Source organism: Coturnix japonica, chromosome 8, assembly GCF_001577835.2.
Source record: "Coturnix japonica isolate 7356 chromosome 8, Coturnix japonica 2.1, whole genome shotgun sequence".
NCBI lineage: Eukaryota > Metazoa > Chordata > Aves > Galliformes > Phasianidae > Coturnix > Coturnix japonica.
The window spans coordinates 25,626,006-25,648,344 of record NC_029523.1 but is presented as its reverse complement, the minus strand read 5'-3'; the positions used below and the strand labels follow the sequence as shown (position 1 = coordinate 25,648,344).

General features: G+C 52.7%; 1 protein-coding gene across 3 annotated transcripts in view; it reads right to left on the bottom strand.

Annotated features, from left to right (window-relative positions):
- PDE4B (phosphodiesterase 4B) overlaps positions 1-22,339 on the bottom strand; it is a 130,757-nt gene that overhangs the window by 31,425 nt on the left and 76,993 nt on the right. For 2 of the 3 annotated variants that reach the window (XM_015870790.2, XM_015870791.2), the window contains 4 exons: positions 12,888-13,082; positions 12,164-12,200; positions 12,002-12,072; positions 9,197-9,246 (listed from right to left, as the gene is read on the bottom strand). In XM_015870790.2, coding sequence (XP_015726276.1) covers positions 9,197-9,246; positions 12,002-12,072; positions 12,164-12,200; positions 12,888-13,082 — 353 coding nt within the window. Of the gene's footprint in view, positions 1-2,729; positions 3,051-9,196; positions 9,247-12,001; positions 12,073-12,163; positions 12,201-12,887; positions 13,083-22,339 lie in introns of those variants that run through there. The other variant, XM_032446105.1, reaches the window with a different exon arrangement.

Below are 22,339 nucleotides of genomic sequence, written 5' to 3'. Positions count from 1 at the left end.
TCTCTCACTGTCGGGCCAATGCCACCCCAGCAGCTCCATTGGGACACCCTGGGACCTACAGAGTCACAGCAAACACATCCAGACATTAACTGTGCCAATGCCCCACGTCATCAAACTGAAGTCTTCAGACCTGCAGCAGCTGAAGGCAAAGCTGGACCCTCCATTGCAGCAACCATTGGCACTGACCTGCCCCAGCCAACAGCTGCTCGGGGCTGTGACTCAGCGTGCTGTGTGTTTACCAAACCACACGTACAGCCTTTTAAAATAATCTGTTTAAAATCACAGATTAAATCCCACGGGTAAAAGGGTGGGGAGGAAGAGGGAGATGCCGGTATCCTACGAACCAGCATCATTTGTTTTGACAGCTTTTAATATTCCATATTAACGGCTTCACGTGCTGAGCTGCACCGTGCCTCTGTGTCACCTCCAAAGCGGGGCCATCACACCCTGGCCACCAGCTCTCACACAGAGGGGACGTTCAGGTTGGGTGTTAGGGTGAAATCCTTTACTCCAAAGGTGGTGGTCTGAGGTCTGGACCAGGTTCCTGCACTACAGCCCAGCCACCAGAACGCTGCCCCAGGGCAGGCAGAGGGTGAGCCCCAGCAGGCTGGGAGGGCAGGTCACATCACTGCAGTCACCACACTGAGCCCTCCTCCGTCATGGCGTATTATTGAAGACCTTCAAAATATACTTACTTAAGACCTTCAAAATATACTTATTTCAGCACCTCGAACCAATTCAGGGAAATCGAAATGTCAGCCAGGTGCACGGCGTGCTTATTAACAGCCTTGGTGAAAATACCAGACTAAATGGACATGGAAATCACAATGTTCCCCACTGAAGGTCAGATATGGGCTGTCCTGCTGCAAATTACTGCGCTGGTTCCTCTTTAAGTCTCACAGCCCATGGCACCTTTCAGGATCTCTTGCACAAGAGGTACCTCATGTTTGCCTTGGCTGAAGTCTCCGCGCTCCAACCAGCAGCGCTTCTCTGAAGTAATTAATTCTGTCGAATAAGCTCAGTGAAATTCACGCCATTTCTGCAAAACATCTGATTTTCAGCTGCCCGGGGCTTTCCATTTAAGGCAGTTTGCAATAAAAGGCATTCTGGCAGCACACTGAATTGACCGCATTTGGACGTGTGACAAAGGCAGGCTCACAACCAGCAGCCGCTGCTGGTGAACGCGGTGTGAGGACCATCACTTCCCATCTGCATCTTTTCTGGTTCCTCATCTATAAAGCGTGATTAGCACATTTTTGGCTCCTACCTGGAGAGGACGTTCCCACTGCACATAGATGGAAAGACCTCTGAGCTTCACGCAACAAAGCTGAACCCCAGGGAGCTGCTAACAGCTCGTGGCATTCTCACAACAGGAATTTCGGGAAATATCCTGCCCAAAGAACTCCAACAAAGGTGAAGGCCCAACGTGTGTGTTGGAGGAGGACCTGGATGCAGACCACGGCCCGTAAAGCACCACCGCTAACACAGGAACCACAACGGTGGGGCTGGAAAGTCATGTCTGGATTTCTCTTCATCCAGAAGCAGCTCTGGGAGGAGGGAAAGCACATCACCAACGTCAGCTCAGCCCATGTGTGCTGCGCCCTGCTTCCATCACACTGACAGCCTGCAGGGAATCAGAGCATTGGGGTGACCACAACGTGCTGTAAGGGCCGTGGGAGGCTGGGTGCACAGCAACCTCCTTACACAGCTGCCATTTATCCTCTGGGCTCCACACAATGACGGCGACGTAAGGAAGTTTTTGCAGAGCGTGGAGATGGGGCTGGGGACATTTCATACGTGCAGATGTTTAATTGCCTCCTGGAGGCGTACACTGACTGCAGGATACTTACACCAGAGTGTCCACTCCCAAAAGCACAGCTTTTAAAGACATTTAATTCACCACTCAGTAACTGCCATTGCAGCTGCCTGGCCTCAGCCAGACCCCCACCCCATCCCATGGCAGAAGGCTCCGAGCTGCACATGCAGTGCTGTATGCAAAGCAAAAGACATCAACTGCTGAACCAACGCAGCGCCAGATTCCATGGGTTCCTTTTATGGCTGCTTTTTGTTTTGATTAAACGCCCGAATGCACAACCGAGTCAATCAACAACACCTTTGGACACTGAAATATACCCCGTCACGACTTATTGAGCTGATTTCTGAAGCGTGCTCTTAAAAACGCAGATCTCTGTAAGCACACCTTGCTCACACTCCAGCAAACGAAGACCCAGAACCTTTTATTAATAACCATAAATAATTAACAGTTGCTTCCTTTCTACCAAAAACGTATCCCAATTATACAGCACTTCGGGCTGTCACCTACAGACACTTCACATGGAGGAAAGGACATGACACTGAGCCATTTCATTAGCAATTACCATAACACTCTACCAGCTGCACGGGACAGCACCCTTACATAAAAAAGCACAACATGCTCTGGCACTAGCAATCCCCTGCTCCTTCTTCAGCTCTAACCAGAATACACGTTGATTTTAAAAGCTGTTTTTACCCCCTGTGGTTGTCAGCCTGTAGAGCTAAGTGGACAGACTGCACCCATGAGGGGAGCGATGGGTGCTCATCACCCCCTGCACATCACCTGCTGCCCACCAGGGCTGCCATCACCCCCCACCCGTGCCCCCACCCATAGACCAGCCGTGATGTGGTCAGTGGGAGCCTCTGCCCAGCCACGACCTGCAGTTCAGCCTCCAAAAAGAGCCGGAGATACTCACTTCTTCAAACACGACGGCACAGCGGCTGGCACCCACAATCAGAGCCGGCAGGACAGAGCTGTGAACATGGGGACTGCCCGAGGACAGGCTGCTGCTGCTGCTGGGACTCATGCAGGGCATTACCCTGGGAACAGCCCCGCACGCAGACGCAGCCTCTCACGCTCCCATCGTCGGCTGCGTCCGGACACAATGCTGCAGCACAGCGCTCAGCTCCGGGGGAGGCTTATATAGGGCTGCGGGGGGATGAGCCATGGGTGCTGTCAGGAGCCCATGGCAGCTCACACGAGCTGCAAAACGCCGCTGTCATGGAAGGGGCTCAGCTCGGTGGGACAATGAAGAGCCCTGCTCATCACTAAGGCATGCACTGCCCCGCAACCTAACAAACAGCTCTGCCTGCCAGCAGCTCGCTTTGGGTGCTTTTGTTTGTTTTGGTTTCTTCTTTTCTCTCTCTCTCTCTTTTTTTTACAGTCCAAGTCCACATTTCTCAAACTCATATGGAACTGATTCAGTGCACCAAAGGCTGCGATGTCAAAATCGCACCCACACCAACTATTATCATTCTATACAGAAAACAAAAGAAACACAGATTTTATCAACTCTGAGATTAGCGATGGCAAAGTCTTATTGTCTCCACAGAGGCCTTAAGCAACCCCGCATGAATGGGAGCTGAGTAAAGCAGCACTGGGGCTCCCGGGGCTTGACCTGTGTTTAAAGAGCAGAGTGAACGCAGGGACACAATGAAAGCGGGCTGGGGAGATCTCCTCATCGCCACCTTAGGCTGGCAGTTGCCTGGATTGTTCACAAAGAAATCATCCATCAGCGAGAAGCCCTTTTAATAACCTATGACTGTTTTAATGGCTTTATGCTACATAGCAGAGTGTGGGATCATCAGTGAAATCACAGAACCACGGAGCCATTCATTCAGGATGGAAAAGCCCTCTCAGCTCCCCCAGCCCACCTCCCCAGCACCCAGCCTGCCCCTGCCCTGGCACAGCGTGAGGCCGTCACCTCTCATCCCATCGCTGTTCCATGGCATCAGATGCAGAACCCCCTCACCCCAACCTCCTGCCAGGAGCTGTGGGGAGAAGTGAGGTCTCCCCTGAGCCTCCTCTGCCCCACAACAACGCAGCCCCCACCGTGCTGTGCCCCACTGCCTTTCTGGGAGCGCGAGGCCTGGAGCGGAGCTCAGCACTGAGCTGCAACCCCAGCGGTGCCGAGTATGGTGAGAAACAAGAACCTTGGCCACAAAGCAGCGCTTTGGCTCAACTCTTCTTCACAAACACACTGCTGCCGACGTACCTGCTATCCCGTCCAAGGATCCCCGCACCCGTGTGAAGATACCCCCTACACAAAGCCCCTTCAGAGCCCCCGCCTGACCCGGGGCAGGTGGGATGTGGGCAGGGGTGGGACCGCCCGGCGCACAGCGGGATGTGTGAGCATGGGGAGCCCCGCTGGCACCGCGGGCGGCAGCTGGCCCCGAGTGACAGGATCCTGATGGCAGCAGCACGTGGAGCATCTTCATGTGACACCCACAGGTGGGGCGGCGGGGAAAACAGTTTTCATCTGTTGCTATGGAGCCGCAATCGGCTTGTGTGTCTTCAGAGCCTGCCGAGGAGAAACCAGGGCTATTTTCTTATATAGATGTCATGAAATCTATCCTCACAGAATTTCTGGAGTCAAAGGCTAAGCAGGTTTGCCCGGATACCTTCTGCTACTTGATCTACAAATAAATCTAGCCGGGAGACCTAAAACGGGTGTCACTTTTCAGCCGGAGCTGATCACAAAAACTCACTCTTTGGCCTCATTTGGAGTTGTTTACACGCACAGTGCACAGCGATGTGTTAAATAAAACGGGGCAATTACCTTCACAGCAATGGAAGCTCAAAAACTTAAGGGAAAAATCAGGAGGCTCAGAATTGCCGAGCACAGCGACTTCGGAGAAACTTTTCCCTTTTTCTCTCCAATTGCTAAAAGAAAACCTGATGTTCTTCTTTTAAAATGTGCCTGCCTCTAGGTCTTTGGCACAGGTCTGCCGATGGGAGGGCCGGCAATCTATTTAATGACTGCATTGACGTCAATAGCATAACTGAAATACTTACTAAGATGCATGAGTCCAACTTTCAGGGGGTGTGTGTTTGCAGGCAGGAGCAACACACGAAACGGACTGCGTGGGAACGAACTGCCCGGGTAGAGCAGGAGCAGTGCTGGGTGTCCCAGCCAGATCCAAGGGCGCTCACTGCCCTCCTGCTGCATGGAACCTCCCCAGGTCACTCTGCAACACCTCTGCTTTCCCCAAGCAGCAGCAATTGCTTCACGTTCAACAGCCTCAGCATCGCTCTGCCACAGCTCTAAGCTGCCATCCATCTGATTTATTCTACAGTTGCTTCTTTCCGAGCCAGCATCATTATGGCACCACATTAAGAATGGTGCAGGATGTTTAGGGATGAGCCTCCAGCACCTCACTGCTGCTATGCACAGGCAGCTTTCAGCTCAGCTCCGTGGTGCTGTGTGGCTCTCCATCAGAAGCACGGCACCAACTCATCCCATCCTCCTGCACACCAAGGGATGCTGCACTCACTGCTGGCAGCCTGAAGCACGCCAACGGGACTTCAGCATGAATCACCTCCCTCATACCTGCCCAGCGCCTTGCGAGAGCAAAGCCCCATCTGACTGCATGGAGCTGATGGTGGCTGCAGCCAAGGGCTGAGCGGTGCACAGGACCTGGTACCCCCTGCAGGAGCTGGGACTCTCTTTTACACAGGCACCGGTGTTATCCAGTCCTTTGTTTATGCTTCATACACACGAGTCTGTGTACATCTTACACCCACATGAAAAATGAAAGAGTACAAGTTCTGGGTTCGTGTAAAGGCATGTGAGCAGCACAGACAAACGTGCGGACGGGCAGGAAAGCAGAGGCCAAGGCACAGCAAGAATACCGAGTTCTCCCTCCCACCCCCAGAGAGGAACTGTAACAAAGCTTCAATCCCACGAGCCCAGAGAAGCCTGTGTGTGACACAGCCCAAAGTGCTGCCCCCTCCCCCCCTGCAGCCCCAGGTTGCAAAGCCGATCAGCGATATAGCTAATGACATATTATTGCTAAGTGTATAATTAATGGTGAGGACGTGCTGCAATTATTCAGTGCTGAAGGCACCCGAGGGGCAGCAGCAGGAGCTCTGCAGTCCCAATGGCAGCACGGCGGGGCAGTGACCCATTGGGGAACCAGCGTGCAGGGATGCCCAGCACTCATGGGTCGGGTCCCAACATCCAGTTGTGCTCCTGGAGGCTGAATGAGGTGTGCATGGCTTAGACAGGAGGGAAAGGGGCTCAGTAAGGAAAATCAGCAGTGAGGAAGGAACAGAGCTAAGCAGGGGCCGACAGACCTGCTGCTGGGCATGGGTTTTATCAGCTGAGTGGATGGGGCGGGGGCTGAAGACCCCTCACGAGTGCCCAGGGTGGTGAACTGGGAAGTGCAGCGCTGAGGGTTGAGCTGAGATCTGAGGAGCACTGAGGTCAAACAAAGTGACTGCAACAGATGTCACGAGAAAAGAGAAGCGCACAAGAGAGAAGTTGCAGGGATGTGCACAGCACTGCTTTTCTATTGCTCATTTCTGTAACTGCGGGAAAGGAGGTGGGGCAGCACCTGCCCCAAACCCACACCCCCATAACTGTGCTCTGCAGTGCTTTGCACAGCCACCAACCTCACGGTCCCAGCCAGCCCCACCATCCCGCCCAGCTGTGAAGCACAGGAGCTAATTAAGGACTGATGTACGTTTTGCTGCTGCTTCATATTTCCATGCAGAGGTTCCTTAGGTAACTCACACAAGCACTTCTGTTTGTTCCTGTGATCTGCAGTTATAACAAAATAACAGGAAAAATCTGCCAGGTTTACTTAAGCTGATACCAGGGACAAAACACAGGATGTCCAATGCATATCCCTCTTCCTTTTATGGCTTGGTTATAAGGTTAAGAAAGCTCTGAAACCTCCAGTGACATCACTGTGTGCTTGGGAACAGCTCTTCCCCACCAACAGCCTGACCAGAATTGTTCATGTTTTCAAGAAAATGAAAGCAAGAAGCAGAATTTCATCACCCAGCACAGGCCATCCGCTCCGCCATGGGTCTGGGTCCTGCTGATGCAACTCCTTGGGAGCACTCGGGTGGCAAACGACTGTCAAAGCCCTGAGGCTCTGCTGGACCAACCAGCTGCCGTGCATTACTTGCAGCACGAAGCTGTGCGCAGTTTGTGTCCCCCCAGGGGGATTTTATGAATGTAAGCTGGTTTGCTTTAAAGCCCAAGCCCTGCATTGCTCATAACAGGATATCAATCACTGCTAATGACAGACAAGAGGAGGCACACGCAGGGTGCACACAGTGATGCCAGTCGCTCGTGGTGGTGCGGCTATGAATCAACGTGTGACATGGGAGAGCCAAAATCAAACACTGAGCTTTGCCAGTGAACCCACCTAGAGGATGTAGCACATCCCAGCTAAAGACACGTCCTTCTATCTAGAAGGGAGCAACACGGTGTGGCCCCAGTCTAAACCTCACCTCTTCCTGCTCCAAAACTTGCAGGGAAAACACAGCATCCCTTCAGACACAGCGGGATGGGGGTGATGGGAACATCCCTCCTTCTGCTCCTAAGCTCTGGATCGACACACTGAAAGAAACACCCTGAGCCCTTCTGCTCTTTCTGCACTGAAACAGCATCTCCTTTGGGAAGCAACCAGCATCTTTGTTCTCTGATGGGCTGAAAGTCACGGCAGCAGCTGTAGGGATGAAGGCAGGAGGTCCCCAAAAGAAAACCAGCAGTGGGAGGAGAGAGCAGTCCCACAGCCCCCAGCACACAGCCCTGCTTCCTTGTGCAGGAAATAACACCATTTCCTATCAACCTCAAGCATGTTTCTTATCATTGCTGCCTGCAAACTGTCACAACGTCCTTCAGTTACTCACCCATCCGCACAGCACCAGAACACTAGAACTGTGAGTGGGGAGCACAAGGGCTCAGTTCATCATGGTGTAAGTGGGCTTCCCATCAGCTGCTGTCTCCTTATGGGTCCTCCAGAGCAACACCAGCCCCTTATCAGAAAGGGAGCTGGAGTGGCTGCAGGCTCCAGGCATCAGGAGCTGGGGTTGCCTATGGGGTTACCTACGGGGTTACCTGTGGTACCCATCATCCCTCTGCTGTGCTGGCAGTGCTGTGCAATAGTATCATTTCCTCCATGCCCACAAAGTGTTAAGAAGTGGAAAGCTATTGTTTCCACAGTAAGCGTTAAGAAAATTCATCTCAGAGTTCCTGGAAGGGAATTATCTCCCGGTTATCAGATTCTGTGAGCTATATAAACAGATCTATGCAAAGCTTATGAAATGTTCCACGAAGCCTTTCACAGGGGGCCAAAATGCCAAGTCTTGCTCAGACCGGTGCTGGATGAAGTGCTGGATGATGAGCTCCTGCCTGCCCAGCTCTGCTGCTGCTCCCTGGGCAATGTGCAGCAGGACCTTCACACCATCACTGCTCTCCCTGCAGCCACCACTTCCACATTCCACCACCAAGTTTTGAGGAATCCAAGCCGGAAATCTCCTGGACTGCTCAAGTCCCCAGACAGTAAACAACACACAGTGTGAAAGGAAATGACAGTTACCCAGGCTGTGCACGCTGCAATAACGTGGTTTTACTCAGCCTTCCTAGAGTGGAATTGCAGGAGAGGCCAAGATCACACCTTGCACACCAGCACTCCTCCACCCACACCTCCTCCCCTGGGGGGGTATCAACTCCATCACTGCCAGAAGGGCCAGTGCTCTTCCAGAGGGGTTCCCTTAAGGCCCCAGCCCAGCACACAGTGCAGAGCCCCCCTTAGTGCCATTCACCCCCATGGTGGAGCCGAGCCCAGGCTGTGAGCTGCAGCCACTGACCCAGCGTGGGGATGAACACGGGGTGAGCAGCGACTGACTTTGCTCCCATTCAGTTGCTTAAATGTGGTATTTCAAAAGACTGCAAACAAACGTTGAAAGGAAAAAATACGCCATTCCAGGGCAGCCTAACAAAAGCCAAGGGAGTTTCACCCGAGAGAGGCTTCTGAGATCGCAGTTTTACATAGATCACATGGAAGCAAACTGAAATAAACAGGATAAAAACTACAGCTGTGCCTGAGCCTGTTGGAGGCTGTAGGCTGCTGCTTGCCCAGGCCTGCATTGCACGGGGACTCGGAGCAATTGCAGTCACTGTGGCCATGACTATCGAACCAAAATCATGTTCTACCTCATGCTAACACGAAGGTAAACACAAACCCCAAACCATTCAAACAGCAGCAACCTGAGCCTGGCAGTGCTCCTGCATTGGTTTTGCAGGAGTAACCCAGAAAGAGCTCAGCACTACACCGGGCTTGGGGAGCGAGGAGCAGCCACGAGTAAACCCATGTGCAATAAGCCTTCCTGTTTGCAGGCAGGTGATTACTGAGGACCCACACATACCTTGCAGGTTCACTCTGGAGACAGGTGGCTGACTCGTTGCAGGAGATCTCCTAAAAGGGGTAAAGAAAACTCCATCAACAGGTGCTGCTTTTACCACTGCTAACAATCATAACCAAAAGGCTGTTGTCATGTTCGCAAAGAAGCCTAAAACACTTCCCAGCGATCAGCAATTCACAAGCAATACAATATACCTGTTAGAATAACCCAAATGCCTTCTGTCCATCGGCTAAGCACACACACACACAAATACATGCTAGAAAGAACTCACAACAGAAAAGGTGTGCCCTCATCCCATACTTTATCTGCTGCACTGAGGTCCAGCACAGCAAGGGCTGGGTGCTGTGACTGCAGGGCTCAGTGGGGCCTCACATCAAGGCCTTCTCCTGCTGGTATTTCACCAGCCGAGTCCAGTCTGAAGCCCAAAGCAATGCTTGTTGTTACACCAGTGTGCACATCCAGGGCTGCAATGGAGATGTGAGGCTTTACATCCCACCATGAGCAGCCAGAGCAGCACCCACAGGCACATAATGAGATGCTGCAGCCAACAGCGTGAGCTTGGAAACAAAACAGAATGGCATTGCTTGAGTAGGAGCAGCAGCTCCGTCAGGAAACAGTGGATTCCAGGAGGGCTGAGAGCTATCTGCAGATTTGGCTGACGTTGAGCAAGCAGGTTGGGCTGGAAAAAATGGTGCAATATTTCTCCAAACGTCAAAAGATTCCACTGTGACGTCTGCCAAATCAAACTGTTGGTTTTTTTCAAGTCGAAACCATTATTCACATGAAAAAGGAAAGAAAGGGAAAGGTAAAAGGGGATAGAAAAAGGAAAAGGAAAAAGAAAAGGGAAAGGGGGAAAGGAGAAAGGTCTTCTTTTGTGAAGAAGTTACCAGATGAGAATCAAGGCAGTCTGCTTGGGATTGAGGACAGTTTTCCAGGCTAAGCAGGAACAAAACCCGGGCATTCTGCTTCCCAAAGGGGTTTCATAGAGGTTCCAACCAAAGGCGGATCCCCCTCACGTCCCTCCCAGCCCCAACCTTCTGACTCAGACACCGAACACGAAACATCCATTTTTTGGCTGCCTCTCCTTTGAAGCTGCATTCAGAGCCGGTGAGCAGCTCCATCCTGCTGCCATTGCAGCTATAGGGGCTTCTCCAGCAGCACTCCAGGAAGGCCAACCCAGTGCGACCTGCAGAGGTGGGCAGCCCACAGCCCTGCTTTGCAGCCTCGGACACAACCTTCCTCCCGGAGCTGAGCGGGGCTCCCTTCACCTTCCGGGTGCTTTCCAAAAGTTCTGCTTTTCCGCAGGGCACGGCGGGCCCTGGATTCTTCGAAGGGCTCGTCCTGTTGTGCGCACGCTGGGTGCTGACTCCTCTGAAAATCTGCCCCGACCTGCCTGCAACGAGCCTTTGAAAACTGAAATCTTGGAATCTTTGGGAAACAGAAACTCCTGGTTAGGGACAGCCGGTATCAGTGGAGATGCGCTCCAGGTATCTCCGGCCGCCGCGGTGCAGAGATGTGCCCTCAGGGGGGCAGGGAGGGGTGAGCTCATGTTCAGAAGGGTATTCCCCACTGCAGAGATTGCAAACACAACAGCACCACTCCCAGCACCCTCAGTGACGTCCTGGCTGCACCCATCCCAGTTTCTACAGCTGTGAAGGAGTGAAGGAGTGGGCAGGGAGCTGCCATCCATCCACATCCCAACATCTCTGTCCCCTCTGGGGTACCGCAGCCGACGGGTGTCACACGGAGCTGCTGTCAGATCCCTGCTGCTGCATCCTGCTCTCCATCTGCCAAACTCAGCCTTCCAGAAGCCATTAATCACCCTCCCCTCTTTTCCACTCAGGAAACTGTCTGAAAAACCCCCGATGTTACCGTCCAAACACATCAAAAATCAAGTGATGACTGTTGTTTTCTTTGTGTTTTCCCAGCCCTTCAGGTTCATACGTTCCAACACCTCTGTCAGTAAGTGGGACGGCATCCTCTTCTCCCTTCTTGGAACAGCAGGGGCGGAGGAGGGAGGAAGGAGAGGAAGGATTAAAGAAGAGCAGAGGTTGCCGTGATCCCCAGAGCAGACTGTTAAGAACGCCTGGTATCATGAGATGTAGGATACAACCAGCAGCTGGCAGCACAGCATAACCCAGCAGGGCTGCCTGCAGGCTGAGTGGGAAGCTCTGCAGCACCTGGAAGCGCATTTGGCCACGGATGTGGACACTGGGTGTGTAATGGCTTCAGCATTTGATGGCTTAGACCTTGGCTGGGTGAATGGCTCCGTGCCTCAAGCAGAGCTGGGCATGTGTTCAGGAGGACACTGCGAGGAGCCGCTGCATCCCACAGGTTACGCCCTCGCTTCCTTCCGGCCCCACATTCAGATTCCTCATTAGGAACTGCCAAAATACTCGGCGATTCAAGAAAAGCAAAGCGGAACAAGAGAAAAAAAACACCCACAAGAAAATAACAAGGAAAGGATCCATTCTCTCAGCCATCTGTTTTTCTATTAACCTCCACCTCGGAACGTGGCAGTTCATTACCCATTACATCTAGCAAACAGAAATCAACGGGGTTAAAAGCTCCGTGCCCAGCACGACCCCGGGTGCACGGGGGTGTCCCCAAGGATGGGGCAGCTCAAGGATGGGGCAGCTCTGCTGGGGGCACGGGGGGGGGCACGACGCGATGCTGAGCGCTGCGAAGCCATCAAGGGACCCCGCGGCCGGCTGAGCTTTGGCGTCCCCATGCGGCCAAAGTCGGGACAGCGTCGGCTCCACCGCCCGCTCCCCCATCGCCGCCCCCCACCCCTGGATCCCCGCTTACTTGTTGGCCGTGCCGTGCAGGTTGGTGAGCAGAGTGAAGTTGTTCCTCACGCTCCGCAAGCTGGCCAGCACCTGGGGCAAGCACAAGGGATCTGTGAGCACTTCTCAAGGACAAACCTTTCCAAGCCGGCCTCGTGCAAGAGGCAGCGAGCTCCCAACTCACCTGAGCGAAAGGCGTGACGATCAGGTCATCTCCGTGCCTGCAGGGGGAATGGAGAACGTGGCCGTAAGTCACTGTGGATGGGTGGAAGGACAGCACAACCATCACTACATGGATGGATGCCCTGCATGGCCATGGCTGGGGGCAGTACATGGGGATGGTGCAGCGACAGCCTGGAAACTCAGAGGCAGGGCAATGCACTCATTTTGAGCTGGAAAAACCCATTGTGGCCTGGGTAAAGGTCAGCTCTGAATTTCCTGGCTCTCGTGTCACCGTGCTCCACGTTATCCAAACACTGCGTGTTTTCATCGTGGAAGGTTTGAGCTGAAGTTCGGAGGGAAGGGCAGCATCGCCAGCACCGGGAGGGATTTCCTGGCAACACAAAGTGCTCACACTCTGGGCTTGGGGTGCTGGGGCAGGAGGGATGCTCTGCTCCCCCATGGGAATCCACCACATTCCCATTGAGATTCAGGTGGCACCGGGGTCCTCTTGTATTCCACCCCCTGGCTTTGACAGCTCTTCTACTGGATTATGGAGAAAAAGTGAGTGTCTGCAGGATGGGATGGGGATGAGGGAGTCACGGGTGGGCAGGCCATGGCAGCACCTGTCTGCTGGGCTGTGAAATGTGCGTAGTGCCCGTAGGCACCTCTTACTGGGGATTACAGGAAGACACGCAGGCCCTCGGCCTCTGCTCCTGTCAAGTATGATGTGAGCTGTTTGTGCTTACTGTTCGCTTGGGAGGGAGGAGTTCCTGGACATGGTCTTTGGCGACAAGTCGTAGTCGCTGTCTGAGCGGTACAGGAAGGACTCGCGGCGCTGGCTGTGCCCAGGGAAGGTGGTGTGCAGCACCAGCCCCGAGGAGGAGCTGGCCTGCGGGTCCAGCGGGCTGCGGCCGGGGGAAGGGCCATTTTCCACATCGAAGCTGCAAACAAAGCACAGACTGCATCACACGTGCCTGCCAACAGCCAACTTGCAGTGCATAGAACCACAGAGTCATTCACACTGGAAAAGCCCTCCAAGATCCCTAAGCCCAGACCAGCCCACCTTCCATGCCCACAGCCCACATCCCTCAGTACCACATCCCCACAGCTCTGGATCACCTCCAGGGATGGTGACATCCCCACCTCCCTGGGCAGCTGTGCATGGCTCTCCCAAGTGCAGCACATTGACTGCACAATGTGGATGTGCCAAACCTCACCCACATCCTTGCAAACGCTGTGGGGATGGAAGGCACTGCATCACAGAGCAATACCCACTGAGCACAATGGCAGTGCCACACTGTCCTCCTCCGCTTTTAGAGACAGGTTTTGGGATCCCACAAGGTTCCATCCAACCACATCTCACATCTCAGCTGAGCCAACGTCAAACAGCTGTGCAGCAAAACGGAGGTTTGGAAAAGAGAACCCGGGCTGTCTGTCACCATTTCCATTCTACACCCACTTCCTTATGGTTTCTCAGCTTGGCTGCTGCTCGTGGCTGAGGTCACCCTGGGCACTCGGGCAGGTGACACCCTTCAGAAAGCAGCAACAGACAGAGCCATTGTTCTCTGCTCTGCTGCTCAGCCACACCAAGCACCCTTTGCATTACTAACTGATGACTTCAGGAGCAAGCGATCAGGTATCAGTATCATACACTGCAGGTGGCTGTTTGCAACTCGGCTCCTGCTTTTATCCCCCCGTGCTCCAGGGGCAGGAAGGTGTTTCCGACGGCTCCAGAACCGACTTACTGGGGAGGAAAAGGCAAAGATTGGGTCCCCAGCACACGTCCACTCCTCACTGCCATAGGTGATCCCACACCAATTGGTCCTGCACACGGTGCTTCCAGAATTAAGAACTACAGGAGCACACGCATTTAACTAAAGCAACTAAATACATTAATTCCCAGTGCAGACACGGATTCCTTCCTTGGAAATCCAAAGGCAGGGCACTGGTGTGTATGGAAGGCAATCCCTGCATATACTGTGCTGCTCTGCAGCATCCGCTCACCCAACTGCTCAGTTGGAGCCAGTAATGGCTCAGTTACATTCTTTTCCTCTTTGTTATCTGCTCTTCTACCAACAACAGCCTGACTACACCTTATTTCCAGCCATAAGAAGAAACTCAGCTCTGTAACTGCCGCATCTACAACCACAGGCTGATAATTAATCCATCTCTACTGAGAAAATTAACTCTGATGACACAGACGTTCCACACTTGGCCAGCAGGACTCGGAGCAGCCCCTCTCCTCCTCCCATGGCAGCCCTTAGGAAGCAGAGCAGAAGGGGATGCAGGGCAGAGCAGGGCAGCAGGTGGCAGAAGTTAGCTGCAACTCAGTGCCTGCGCACCCGAGGGGCACCTGCAAAAGATTTCATTGCAGTGCAGAGAAATGGAGGGGACAGGCAGTAACGTGCCAGGAGGAGCCATGCTTAGCACAGCCTGGCTTCATGCACACATCTGGGAAACAAACGGAACGACTGACAGCAAAGATGAGTCTGTCTGAGTCACTTGGCAGCTGGATGAGGTGATGGTCTTTACCAACCCTCGTGGTTCCACAAAGTGGTCAGTGCAAACCAGATCCATCACACAAAACACAAAGACCGTGGTGCTTAACCCCCTCTGAACCAGGCAGGGCGCCGTGGTTTGCCCAAGGAGGCTGTGGATGCCCCATCCCTGCAGGATTCAAGGCCAGGCTGGATGTGGCTCTGGGCAGCCTGGGCTGCTGGTTGGTGACCCTGCACACAGCAGGGGGTTGGAACTATATGAGCACTGTGGGCCTTTGCAGCCCAGGACATTGTGTGATTCTATGATTCTTGTCCACATTGGGCATTTCCATGTTTCCACTCCTCCACACACAACACGAGGGCTGTGGCTGCAGCCCCCACAGGAAGCAATGTTACTCCTGAAGGGCCTTTCTCTTTCCTCCCCAAAGCACCCCGGCATTAAGAGATGCACCCAGCCTTTTCACTTGGCTCATAAAATAACTATTTGACCTGATTTTTTGATTTATTTCTATAATTGGTGCCCACATTCCTGCCAGCAAAAGGACAATAAAATGTTCTGAGATGGTATTCAGATCATTAAATCCTTCGCAAGCTCAGCCCTCCCAAATATAATTAATCTGGTTGGTTACATTTCAGCAAGATTTTACTTGCTTCACATCTTCCAATCACACGCACTCCTGTTCTCTTCCAGCAACAGCAGCAGACACTGAGCACAGCTAATGGCCGCATCCACCACTGAACTGCTCACTGCACCGGGGGAGGTTCAAGCCATGAAGAAAAGCTGCTCTACCATAAGGGTGCTCAAACACCACAACAAGTTTCCTGGACAGGCGGGTGATACCCCTGCTGGTGTCCAGGGGGCTTTGGATGACACCATCGATAACATGCTTAAACTTTTGGTTAGCCCAGAGGTGGTCATGCAGCTGGGACTGATATCTTTAATGCCCCTTCCAATGGAACTACTTCATCCCACTCCACTCCATCCCCTTCCACTCCATTTCTACTCCATTCCACTCCATTCCATACACATGCTGTGGGCTGATCCCTGCTTCCATGCAGGCTCCATGGGATGAAGCCCACAGAAGTGAGGGATGGTGCCAATGCAGCACACTGAGCACCTGCAACCCCCGCAGCCCTGCCATAGCCACACTCCTGTGAGTGGTTTCACCAGCGACAATAAATCCATTGGCATGATCCAACACATCGGCTTTCCCCCTGCCCGTGGCTTTAGCATGCACTGCTCCTCCCTCAGGATGCTTGAAAGAGGGAAAAGAGGCCAAGTGAAAGGTAGAAAAGGGAAATCTGTGCTTGAAGTTATACACTCCAGCCAGGACATGGTTAGTGGGCATGGTTGGGATGGGCTGAAGGTTGGACTTGGTGATCATGGAGGTCTCCTCCAACCCGAATAACTCCATGTTCCAGCTACAACCCCACGCTGCCTCCTGCTGCACCTGCTTGGACCCACAAAGGCCCCCGGCACAGAGCTGTTCTGCTGTGAAAGCAATAGCACACTGCTGGCACCCCAAACATCACTGAGTAACGCTGTCAACTTCTCTGGACATGCAAATCTTCCCCAGACCCGCTGCAGGGCTCACTCTGATCTTCATTAGCGATCCCTTTGAAGCCCTGCCTCATGCTGACAATTACTTGCTGGAGATGCTACTCCGGAGTCACTTCAAATCACAGCGCTGTGCTGCTCACAGAAACAGACGGGGGAGCATAGAGGAAAAAAGGTCCTGTGTGTTGGAAATACTGGATGCAGCTATAAGGCATCAAGGCCAGTAATGGCAAACAGTGCAGCAACACAGCCAGAAACACTGGGGAGGGGTCAGGAAAAAATAGTGCTTGCTACCTCCAATTGTCATCTAATAATGCAGGAGGTGAAGTTTTCAGTGTGAATAAGCATAGAAGTGTAGGCACGGCACAAAGCCGCTGTATCTGACTGTGCTTCAGGCTCAAGTCATCTTCATAAATGCTTTATTCTACAGCTAATAGAATTTAGGCATCGTGAGAATTTATTGCATTCAGGAAGGGCTGCGCTGAGCTAATGGAGGACAAGTTGGTGGCAGTAATCAAGGTCAAGAAGGAGCCATCTAGAAAGAAACCGAGAAACTGCATGCAAAACCAGAAGAGAGTCAGCACAGATGAGTTACTGCAATGGAGACAAAGAATGGTTCGGCTGAAATGATGGAACACAGGAGAGAAAACATCTGGAATGAGTGCTAAAGTGTGGGCACCTGCCCTCCCCAGCCCATTACTGAAACTCCCCCCCTCGCTTATTGCTCCTTTGGTGAACCCCAACAGAAATGGGGCTGTTTCTCCCCCTGAGCAAGGAACCTGCCAGCACTGAGCCTTCCTCTGAGCGTGTTTATGTGCCCGGAGCTGGATGGTGTCCAGGAAAGCAATCAGTCACGGGGCGAGCAGCCGTCTGCCAGCCCCAGGGAGCGTCTGGGAAAGATGAAGATCACAGGCAGTGGGTGGGAGGAAGTGGTGGGTATCCCCTCAGAGCGGCCAGCCAGAGCAAATGGCAGCGGCGGTATTAATAACCCAGCGTCAGCATGTGGAGCATCTGACCGGGAACATCAGATAGCGGGCAGATATGGGGGGCCTGGTGGCAAGTCATGTGAAGGGCGAGCGAGATAGCAGGGTGCTGGGAGATGGGGAACAAAGGGACGTGTCAGGCCCTTCTGTTCCTAGCAGAGCCACCTCTAAACACACTGTGGCTTTCATCTTCTGCTACTTTAAATGGTCAAGGGAGGCTGCCCAGCAGGCACAGCTACAGAGATGGAGGAGAAAGCAGCGTGTGTCACGCTGAGACCTTCTGCACGGCACCCAACGTCAGAGCGGGGATTTATTGCTGGCATTTTCAGGAACACAGCCTGCTCATCGTGGCTTCAACACCTTCCAGAGCACGCTCAGCCCAGGCTGTCAGCATTACTGTCGTAAGAAATACTGAGATGCTGCAAGAACGGTTCCCCAAGGCTTCATCTAACAATGCCAACTTGCCATGCTGCTAACTAGCTGCACACCAAAACCACTGCAACGCTGCCTACCTTTACACTCACACCAGCAGCAGTACAGGCAAAGGTAGGACAACTCCTCTCCCTTCACTTCAATTCAACAAAGCAGTTAATTACGCACAGCAGCTTGTCACAGACGTAATGCACAGGCAGTGCCCCTTCCCAGGCTCTTGGACCACCCAAAGGCCTCCCTGAGCACTGGAATCCCCCCAGCACAAAGACTGATCAACAGCAGCATTCAGCCCCAGAGGAGCTGCACACACTCATCACAAGAGCCTGAAATTCTCACTGCAGCCTAAGAAAGAGGAATCACTTAGCACCAATAAGAGCTCTTTTTAAACCACTGATTAAATAGATATTCACAAGACAGAGTACAATGGCTTTGATGGAACCATTGCAAACTATTATATAAGTCCTCACTCATGCCCATGAGAGCTTTCCCTTTTCTTTTTTAATAACAGAAGAGACCACGCAGCCCTATGAAGGCGGTTTGGTGGCTCAGAGATGTGGGGCTGCTGTGCTCACCCCACACCACACATGGCTCCTATGGGGGATGGCTGCACAGCTTCTCCCCACGGCATAGATTTGCTTACAGGGCACTGCCAGGGCCACCTTAGCATGCAGGTCTGTTGCTTGGCACATAACTTACCCTACCCTGTGCTGTGACACCAATGTCAAACCTGACTGAAGGCAATGCTTTTGTTACAGCTTCGGCAACCTTCTGTGCTTCCTCCTGAGGACAGATTTATTTTATTTTATCTTTGATCAGAATCCACCCCGTGACACCTTCAATCCAAAACTAATGTTAAGTATGGCATCAGCCATCAGCCGGGCTCGTTAGCAGGGCTTGCTCTGCCGGCTGGGATACCTGCAGGAGGTGGAGATCTCCATTTCTGAAAGCACTGTGCAGTGTCACTGCAGCAAAGCAAAAGGGGTCAGCGTGTTCTCCCAGTCCCACTCCAAACAATCTGCCGTCTTTACAGATGAAAAAGCAGCAGGCAGCCTTTTGTATGGCCGCGAAACCAGGACGTTCAACACGCACCCACTTCAGAACTTCCCTCGCAGCTGCCTCTCCATTCAGTTAATACTCCTTCTCTAGGCTTTCAAGGATGCCTTTCCACGCATCCACACCACTACAGACATGGATTTCTCCCCCCCAGTATTGCCAACACACCGCACTGTCAGGATGGCATCCAGACACATTCCTGCTCACACTGAGCTGGGATGAGCGCACCCAGACCCAATGGCAGGGACAAGAGAGGCTCCCACAGCTGGGTTTGGGGCTGGGACACAGAGGAACACCTCTTGTCTTATTGCCATCCTCCAGGAGAGGTGCCCCCGACAGACCCACATCACCTCTGCCTTTGTATCTCCAGGTTACATCTCTGCCCAAACCAGCTGCTAAACCACCCTCAGATGCCCACTATTATGCTAAGGAAGGGAGACATGTCAGAGAGAAATGTCAAAATGCAGCACAGAATAAACACTGAAATAAAGTGACGTCTGACAAGTGTTAGAATCACAGACTGACGTAAGGGATGGCACGGCGACGTTTGATTTAGAGCTTTCCAGAGCCTTGATTAATGCCGTTCCTGTAACTTGAAATCCTGTGCTGAGTTAACAGCGCAGTTCCGAGGGACAGATCATAAACAGAAGGAAAGCACTTATTTCTCCTTCTAAACAGAGACGAGATGGGAGAATTACCCTCTCTGTGGCTTTGCAGCTAATCCTGAGCTCAGTCTCAGGGCAGCGCTTCAGCACGGAGGGCAGGTTCCAATCTCTGGGCAGGTTCCTAACCCTAACCCTAACCCTAACCCTAACCCTAACCCTAACCCTAACCCTAACCCTAACCCTAACCCTAACCCTAACCCTATTCTCTGGGCAGGTTCCTGCTGCCCCCACCCTGCAGGCTTTTCTCACAGTGGGAAGCAGCAGCAGAGCAACTCCTGGCCCAGGGTGATGGAGGAACCCAGCAGCAGCTTGGTTCTGCGATGACTCTACCCCAAATCCTTGTTTGTAAGCGGATTGAAGCAGGGAATCACATGCTACGTTGCTTTGCAGAGAAGTTTGTACAGTGGCATCCAGAAAGCTGTCTGCTTAACTGATAAGGGAAAACAATATAGAAGCCAAGTAGGATTTCATCTCTTCGTTCTTGCATTAAGTCATTCCGAGGTCTTAATTTTAAAACACAGAAGTGTTCTGAGAATGTTTTGTAATTACAAACCAATCAGAAAAACCATCCAGGAGGAATAATTACATAACTTGCAGCTGAACTCGGAGCGGAGCAGAACTCGCAGCCCAGAGAGCGGCAATAAATAGCTCCTGGTATCATCGCTGCTGCTGCGGCCGATGACTCACCGCTGTCACTGGGATCCCATCCCAGAATAGTCACGCTGCTTTGTGCGCTGCATGCAGAATTAGCCACGAGGGACCCACTATTAAACCAAACAGATTCGGGGTTTCAGGATTCATGCGGTCGTATCATAAAAACAAAAGCTGCTCGGTGTTTTATGGGAGCGCATCTCCCCTCCGCCAGAAGCGGCACCTGCACACCGAGCTCAGCCTTTGGGCTGCAGCCTGCACCAGCACGCTGCCCCTGGTGCTGCTCCCACCTGCTCCCAGCAAGATGTGAGCACAGCATCTGATGCAGCCCATGGAGCAGACAGGGGTCACCTGCTTATGGCAGATGTGAGAGCTATGGCTGAACTTAAACCAACCGTGTGCCAGCTTGGCGGAGCCCGAGTCAGGTGTGCGACAAGCAGATGGAGAAGCTGAAATGTTTTGCTACTGCAGGAGGCTGAGAGCCTCAAGAAACCCACAGCAAACAGCAACGGTTTGCTCTACAAATACATACATGCTGGTATGCAGCACAGGGTGGGTTTGTGCTTCTGTGCCGCACCTCAGCGGGGTCGGTTTGGGTCTCTGGGGACACCCACAGGGCTGCCACCATGCAGGGACCCTGACCCCCCATCCTGCCCTTTTGTACCACGCACATCTCTGACCGCAGACATCCCTCATCTCACAAAGTGCTTAATGGAAAGAACAGCAGGGCTGAAGGAGTTTACTTCTCAGCTGAAATTCTCCACTCCTCCTGCACTGGAAAAAGAACCACGCTTACAAGTGACGTCACTTTCTTACATTTTTTCCACGTCAAATTCACTGCCTGTTCCCACAAAGTGTTCTCAGCGCTGTCTGAACAGCACAGGGAAGCAGCGAGCAGGTGCCACCCCCCAACCCCATTCACCAACCCTCGGCCTCGCTGCGTGCTGCTGCTCTTTAGCTCCAAGTTGTCCTCAGCTCGGCCCTCCCTGGCTCCTTCACAGCACTATGGATTCCCAAACAGCCCCCAGCATCCTCTGTGTCTCTCCACCATGCGATCCCAACATCGTTGTTTATCCCCTGCTTCTCTTTCCTTACTGGCTTGGCAACACTTCCTGCTTTAGCAGCATCTCGTCATTTAATTAGCATGCTGTTTGTTTCATTCTTCAGATCATTAACAAAAAGGTTAAATAAAGCCATATGCAGCACAGCACCGAGACACCAACTGAGAACCTTCTTTGCTTAAATCACACAATTGCTGAGGTGAGAAAAGACTTCCGAGATCCCCAAGTCCAGCCCCAACCCAGCCGCAATGTGGGAATGGAACTGAAGGGAAGTGCTGGACCCTTCTCTGCTATGGTGAGCAACACCACGGAAAAGAGCAGGCATGGAATCTGCACTGGCTGGCATGGATTTGTAATTAATGGTCATGCTAATTATCCCTCTGCTAGTAAAAGGCATCGCCTCCTGTTGCATTTGCACCAGGCTGCTCTTCGGCATCTCTGTAGCCTGTCCAGTTTACCACAGGTGATTCCTCCTGCTTATTATAGCTGCACTTTTACTTGATTAAATACCAACTATGTAAGGGATATGGAAATAGAAAGGCCACAGCATGATGGGAGAGAATGCAGCCATGTTCCCAAGGCCCATGCTGTCCAAGGACACCGCAGGGGCTTCTCAGAAATGTCATTCCTGTACCACAAAGCTACTGCTTGTGCCTTTATAATCCCTCTGCTACAGTGCTTCTGCTTCCCTTAAAACACAGAAAGGAAAAAAGAAATGCTTAAAACGAGATGAGAAGCGAATGAAGAGAAGGATCCCAAAAATCAGCAGCAAACCAGCAGCCTGACCTATCTGTGCCCTCCTGCCCTCATTTTGTTCCAGTTGTGTCCTGCAGCCACCGCCCTGGTCTGACAGCCCACACCATACTGGTGTGATACCAGTGTGCAGAACGGGAGCACATCACGGCACTCAGTACCCTGTCGAGCTGCCCTAGCTGCCTTGGCCTCAATTCCAGCCTCCCCTTCCCAGGCTCAGCCTGCTGCCCCAGAACCATCACAGGATCACTGAGGTTAGAAGAGACCTCTAGGATGACCGCGTCCAACCAACAACCCATTGCCATCATGCCCACTGACCACATCACCGTCACACCGCCATGCACTCCCAGGGCAATGTGGGCCACCAACCTTCAGCTGCCATCTCCATGGGAAGGAGGAAGAATCAGCAGAGCCCTGTGAGGCAGAACAGCCACAGTGCCTGAAGGCCAACCTGCCCCTGAGCACTGCAACATGGAGCTGGAGAGATGGGAACGGGGACTTTGTACTCATTACAGGTACATACATTGACACATGCATATGGGAG